The 6,476-nt window shown below is 60.7% G+C and overlaps 1 protein-coding gene across 1 annotated transcript; it reads right to left on the reverse strand.

Annotated features, from left to right (window-relative positions):
- Positions 1 to 396: 396 nt before the first annotated feature.
- On the reverse strand, positions 397 to 5,920 carry HSD11B2 (hydroxysteroid 11-beta dehydrogenase 2). Its single transcript, XM_044255945.1, has 5 exons — positions 5,656 to 5,920; positions 2,103 to 2,315; positions 1,789 to 1,974; positions 1,544 to 1,681; positions 397 to 1,360 (listed from the first exon to the last, which is right to left on the reverse strand). The coding sequence occupies exons 1-5, from the start codon at positions 5,918 to 5,920 to the stop codon at positions 939 to 941; spliced, it is 1,224 nt and encodes a 407-aa protein (XP_044111880.1). The 3' UTR covers positions 397 to 938.
- Between the last annotated feature and the right edge of the window lie 556 nt (positions 5,921 to 6,476).

A 6,476-nucleotide genomic window follows, 5' to 3' on the forward strand; every position in this document is an offset into this window, starting at 1 on the left:
GTCGAGCCTGCCTCTACCAAAGCTTCCAACATCCTTTGTTGGTCCTCTCCCTGTGCAGCCAGGTTCTGCAAGGTCAGGGAAGTCACTGGAGGTCCCAATAGGCCTGTGCAGTTGGGTCCTGGCCCTGGACGGTCCCAGGCGTATTTGCTTACTGAGCCCCACTATGCCTTAGGCCAGCGGCATGACCCTCATTTCACTATGAGGAAGCCCAAATCTGTGGATAAATGATCTTCCCCCAGTCAGTGAAGGGGTAACTTGGTGTGAACCACAGACCCTGTGCCCAGAGCTTCAGCCCATGCTAACCAGCAGGGGTTGCCCAGGCTGTCCCCATCTGTCACCAAACCACAACCTGTCATCCAGGTAGTCACCCCATCCCCACACAGCATTTTTCCATTCTAGGAGAAATAAAAATTTGTATTTAAAAGGTGGCAGTCAGGCAAGTGGGGGCAGCAGCCTGCCTGTGGCTGGGGGGGTTGGGGTGGGTGGTCAGGGCCCTAATTCTTGAGCCAGTCAAGAACCAGGATTCACCCTTTGAATTGCAGCACTGAGGCAATGGTGCCTCGAAAAAATCCTGAGGGGGGTCCCCACCCCACCCAGTCACTCCTTAGTTTGCAGAGACACGGTCTGCGGGATCCTGTCGAAGTCTACAGCTAAGTCTAGCACAGAGCTCCCCATCCAGCTGGGTTCTCCCAGCTCCATGGTGGAACCTTGCGCCCAGGAGGGTCTGTGTGGGCTCATGAAGCAGTAGAGAGGCCTGGAGGCTTATTGGGAAGCCTCAGCTTCACCAGGCCTGGCCTGGGGCACTGATCAAGTGGGGAGGGCTAGGGTCCTTAAGGCCAGGCTCTAGGGCAGGCTCGGGGGGGTCACAATGCCCGGGGAGGGCCAAGGGCTCCTGGGACCTCCTCTGCCGAAGCAGCTAGGCCATCTGTGGGCATTGCTCACTGGGCGGCCACGGGGGAAGGGCCTGGGTCCGGGTTCGGGCCCGGGTCCTGGGCTGCATCCTGAGCTGGGGTGGAGCCGGGCTGGCCGGGCCGCAGTGCTTTTGGCAGACAGTGATTGATGAAGAAGGTCTGCAGGAAGCGGCGCCGCAGGCCCTCAGGCAGGTAGTAGTGGATGAAGTACATGAGCCCCAGGCCATGGCCCGGGTAGTAGCGGCGGCGTGGCTGAACCGCCAGCAGTGCATCGGTGATGGCATCTACCACAGGGCTGAGGTCTGGCAGTGCCAGGCGCAGTGAGTGCAGGAACTGCCCGTGTAAGTGCTCGATGTAGTCCTCGCCGTAGGCCTGGAGCAACTCTTGGGGCAGGCTGGCCAGCAGCAGCTCCTTGCGCTGCTCCCACTGGCCCACGTTGCGCACCGACTCTGGGGGGAGGGAGCGAGCGGCAAGGTCGGGGTGCGGTCAGTTAGGGAAGCCAAAGCCAGACTCAGGTCCATCTACCCCCAAACTGATCCCTGCCTCCAGCCAGAGCCTTGCCCATTCCTCAGCCCTGATCCCACCCCAGACAGGACCACATCCACATGCCCCATCCCAAACCCAACCCCCACCTGTTTTAAAGCAGCCAGGCTGGATGACGCTGACCTTGACCCCCCAGGGCAGGAGTTCACAGCTGAATGTGTCCATGAGCAGCACCATGGCCGCTTTGGAAGCCCCATAGGCCGCCAAGCACGGGTATGGCATGTCTCCTGGGGAGGGGTTGGGAGTGAAGCAGCTCAGCCAGGGCCAGAGGCTCTGGCGTCCCTCCCCACTCTGCAGCAGCACCTTTTCTACTCTAGTGGGGAAGGGCACTCACCTGCTGGGCTGCCCACAGTCACAATGCGGCCCCTAGAACGTCGCAACAGTGGCAAGAGACCCTTGGTCAGCTCAAGCGCACCGAAGAAGTTCACCTCCATGCAGCTGCGGAAAGTGGCCACTGGAGACAGCTCCACATCAGCCACCACATCGTTGTAGCCTGCGTTGTTGACCAGGCCCCACAAGCCTGAGGTCAGAGAAGGGATGAAAGAAGAGCCCAGAGATCCGGGTCAGGGCAGCGGCAAACCTGTAACTCCTGCCCATTCGCTCCCACCCAAGCACACCCTCTCTCCTGGGGGAGCCACGGCCACTGACCTGTGCTGGTGGTGTGGGCCTTTGTGAACTCCAGTGCTCGGCTGATGTCTGCTGGCTTGGTTAGGTCCATCTGCAGCAGCCTTAAGCGAGGGGAACAGCAGGCGCGCAGCTCTAGGGCACCGGGGCTGTCCAAGTCCAACACGGTGGCCAGCACCGTAAAGCCCATGGCGTCTAGCTTCTTGGCCGTCTCCTTGCCAAAACCAGAGTCACAGCCTGGCCAGGGCAGAGCAGCCAGTCAACTCCTACTGTGGCCCAGTCCGGCCCAAGACAACTCTAGGATTCACCGGGGTCCAGACAGGATCCAGGCCCCTGGATATCCAGTCTTCAGCAGTCAGCAGCCCTCCCTCCTTCCCAGATTTGCCTCTACAGGCTTTGCCCCTCTGGCTGAGCACCTGGGCCCCAGCTCTCTCATAGCTGCCAACTCCCTGACTCCCCATAGCTGCCCCAAACATGGCTTACAAGTCCCACTTTACAGATGAGGACACAAAGACCGAGGAATTCAAAGTTGCTTCCCGAAGTCACTTAGCCAGTAAAGAGGACAGTCAGGACTCTCCTGGAGGTCAGCGGGAGACCCTGCCTGCTTTGCTCTCAGGCCTCAGCTTGTGGGTACAGTAACACAGCCTCTCCCTTTCTCGCTGCCCTTGCCTGGGCTTCTTCCTCTTACCTGGCCTAGGAAGCAGCCCCTCTTTGGTCCTGTCCCATCTTGCCCCCTTGAATCCATTCTCTACCTAACCAGCCAGAGGGATCTTTCCAAAAATGACAGTATCACTCTGCGGCTCAAAACCTTTCCAAGCCCCCCGCCCCCCACCACCCAGCCCTCGGGATGAAGCCCAAGCTCTCCGTGCACGTCATCACAACCTGAGCCCCACCTCCCTTCCCGGCCAACACCCCTACTATTGTTCCAGGCTGCAGGCAAGCAGGAGGCCAATCCCCACCTCACCCTTGACCCCTAGTCTTGGAATTCCAATCAGTGGCAACAGTGGGGCATTCTCTGAGCCTCAGACCACTTGCCCCCAGGACAGGCAAGATGATGGATGGAGAAGAGAACAGACCTGCATTTGAATCCCTTCCCACACCCAACAAGTGTGACCTGAGGTCAGTTACTACTTTAGAGACTTAATTTCCTGTCTTTGGTATGTGGAGAGAGGAACCACCAGGCAGAGCCAGAGTGAGGGTCTCATAAGCAATGCCCCCTTCCTTGACTGTTCCCATTCTGATCCCAATTCCTGGGCAGCCAGCAAGGGGAGGGAGAGGCCCTTGAGGGTTGAGGCTCTCTGAAGCCTGTCTCCCTGGAAGTCCTGCTGAACATAAGCTTCACAGGAGCCCTGCTTCCCCAGTTCTGGTCAATTCTGGACACTCTGGGATGGGAAGCCCTCTTCACCTCAGCCCCGTCCCCTCCGCTGCAGCAGAGAACAAAGCTGAGCAGGGGGCTGTGAGCTGGGCTTTGCGTGGGTGGCTGGGGGACTGCAGACAGCCCTCGGCTGATGGGTCTTTCCAGAGCCAGTGTGGCTCCAGGAGGCAAAGGAGCACCTGTGTGCCTGCTCGAATAAGCTCCCTCCCGGAGCAGATAAGCCATTCACAGGGAGAGGGAAGCCTTCCAGAGCCTCAGCTCTGTGGCCCCAACAGTCACCCATGCCTTGCACACCCTGTTGTTCACCTGTACACACAAAGATACCTGTACATACCTCCAACCTGCCTGCCTATTCACACGGGGGTTCATGCCCAGGAAACCCCCTGCCACCATCAGTACACAGACATACACACAAGGCACTCAGCCACTCAGCCCAAACTCTGACCCCATGGCTGAGCTCTTGGAGTGGCCTTGGGCAGCAGTTTTCAGGGGAATTCTCAGGCAGCTCTGGCAGGCTCAAGACACTGTTCCTGGCAGGTGAGGCAGGGCCTGGTCACCTCTTTGTCTTGCGGTCAGGTGGTGAGAAAGGAACCCGCAGAGAAGCTGGACTGGGTTGGGCAGCGCTCCCAGCCCAGGGCTTTACCACCAGAGTTGCGGGAGCCCAAGCCTCAGCTGGCGTCCCACCTCTCCCCTTACTCTCAGGCTCAAAGCAAGGAGAAGTAACAGCAGCAGCATGAAGGCCTGAGGGGAGATCTCAGGAAAGACTGCCCACTGGGTCACCAGTACCAGCAGATAGCCCGGGTCCTGTTGAGGCAGCTCACGTATTAGAAGGCAGAGCCCACAACCTAGTTCCTGCTTCATACCAGGAGGGTCTGTATCTTTCCTTCCCCAATCCCTTGAAATTTCATACTGTACCCTGAACTCAGGTCCCACGCATCCAGCCTGAACCCTGCTTTAACTCCGCCCTCTTGCTGAAGCCCAAAAGCCTCATGCCATCCCTACTCCCACCCCACCTCAGCAATCTGGCTTCTTACCTGGCATTCAGGGCCTCTTCTGAGGAAACAACCTCCACACATCCCAGCAGCCGGGCTAGTTATGGACTGTCCCCTACCCAGGCCATGCTCATTCCTGTCTCAAACCTTTGTCCCACATCCACGCTTTGTCTGATCCAAACACCTTCCATACATCTTCACTCATCCTCCCAGGCCCAGCACAAGGATGGCCTCTGGAAAGTTCTCCCTGGTCCATCTGATCATGCAAGGGCCCCTACTGGACAGAGCCTCTAAGAAGCTGATCTAGAGGCAGCCCTCAGAGGCAGGGCCCAATGTAAGGGCAGAGCTCTGAGAACCTGTCCAAAGCCATGGGGGTTGAGGGAGAACTAGGCTGCCCCTCCCCCCATACAACAGAGCCAGTTCCCCCTGGCCTTTCTCCCCCTCCCCACTTCGGGCTAAGTCTTAGTCGCCCCCTGCCCCCTCACTACCATCCTTCTGGTGACAGATTTATTCCCTGCTCTAGACAAAGGGAACTCTGCCAGGCGGCAAGAGGCACCTGAGTACAGCCCTCCAAGACCTCCTTCCCGGGCACTGGAGGAGGAATTGTGGGGTGGGGTGCTGGTTGCAGACTCTGGACGGCTACCTCAGCAGTTTGGGGATGGGTGGCAGGTTCTGAGAGGCAGCTGAATGACTGGATGCCTCTCATGGTGACCTCAACCTTTTCTGGAGTCTAAGGATCCCAGTCAACTGGGGGGAGGTGCCTCAACTCCCCATCTAAGCGCCTTTCTCTGACCCCAGGGAAGAGGAGATAGGGCATCCCATGTGGGGATGTCAGGCAGAGGTCAAGGGGTGACCATCCTCTGAAGTCCCTCGGAGCGCGCCCCTGTCCAGAGACTGCCGTCTTGAAGAGGGGCATAGCATAAACCCCAAACTCCAGGAGGTTCCGTCTTTCTCATCCAGCAGTTGTCCCTGCGCACCTGCCCACTCCCGGCCTCATTCTCCCTCCAACGCTCTCCACAGCGGCAGGTAGTTAACCCGGACTTAGGGAGGTGCCTTGCGCTTCCTACTTGGCTCACTCCCGGCACCCAAGGAAAGGCGACACTCCCACTCCTGCGCTAGGGTCCCGCCTTGCCTTGGCGTGCTCAAGGGGAGCCCTCTGGGGGTCTGGTCCCGCCCTCGAGCCTGGAGTCCCCGCGCTTCGCGCACTCACCGGTGATGAGCACCGCGCGAGTGGCCACGGGCAGGCGCGGCGAGCGCGCCAGGCGGGACAACGCGATCCAGCCGGCGGCGGCCAGCACGGCGAGTGCGGCCGGCGGGGGCAGCAGGCGCTGGCACAGCCAGTCGAGCGCAGCCAGCAGCGCCAGCGCCGCCAGCAGCGGGCGGCCCAGACGCAGGTCTGCGCGCAGCAGCTGCAGCAGAGCGCGGGCCGCCACAAGCAGCCAGGCACCGCCCGACGGCCAAGGCCAGCGCTCCATGGCGGCTGGGCCGGGCTGGGCCGGGGCGGGGGCCGGGCTGGGGAGCAGGGAGAGGGACTTGGGGGCCGGGGCGAGGGGCGCGGGGTGCGGGGTGCAGCAGAACACCGGCCAAGGACGGGAGGGACACTCGCTTTCTCTGTTCGCCCTCGGGCCGAGCTTATAAAGAGCCCCGGGGGGGCGGGGGAGAGGGCGGAGCTGAGGCGGGGAAGGGGGCGGAGCTTTCCTCCACTTCTCACCCGCACCCTCCTCCGGGCAGGTGCCCCCCCCCCCGCCCCGCCCCTGCGGCCGATCTGCTTTCTAAGAAGCCGGAACAAAGTCCCAAAGTTGCTGCTAGAGGAGGAGCCGCCTAGCCGCGGACCGTGCCGGGAACAGGGCCGGTCGGTGTAGCCCTCGTCCCTTGCATCTGCTCACCCTTTCGCCCACACCCCCCACGCTCCCAAGGTCGCTGACCAGTCGCTCCCCGGTGAGCACACCCACCTCACACTTGTTTGGGACACCTAAGGACACTTAGAACCACAATCAGCTTCCCACATCGACAGCACCTGTGCTGGCCTCC

This window comes from Neovison vison, chromosome 7, assembly GCF_020171115.1.
Source record: "Neovison vison isolate M4711 chromosome 7, ASM_NN_V1, whole genome shotgun sequence".
Classification (NCBI taxonomy): Eukaryota; Metazoa; Chordata; class Mammalia; order Carnivora; family Mustelidae; genus Neogale; species Neogale vison.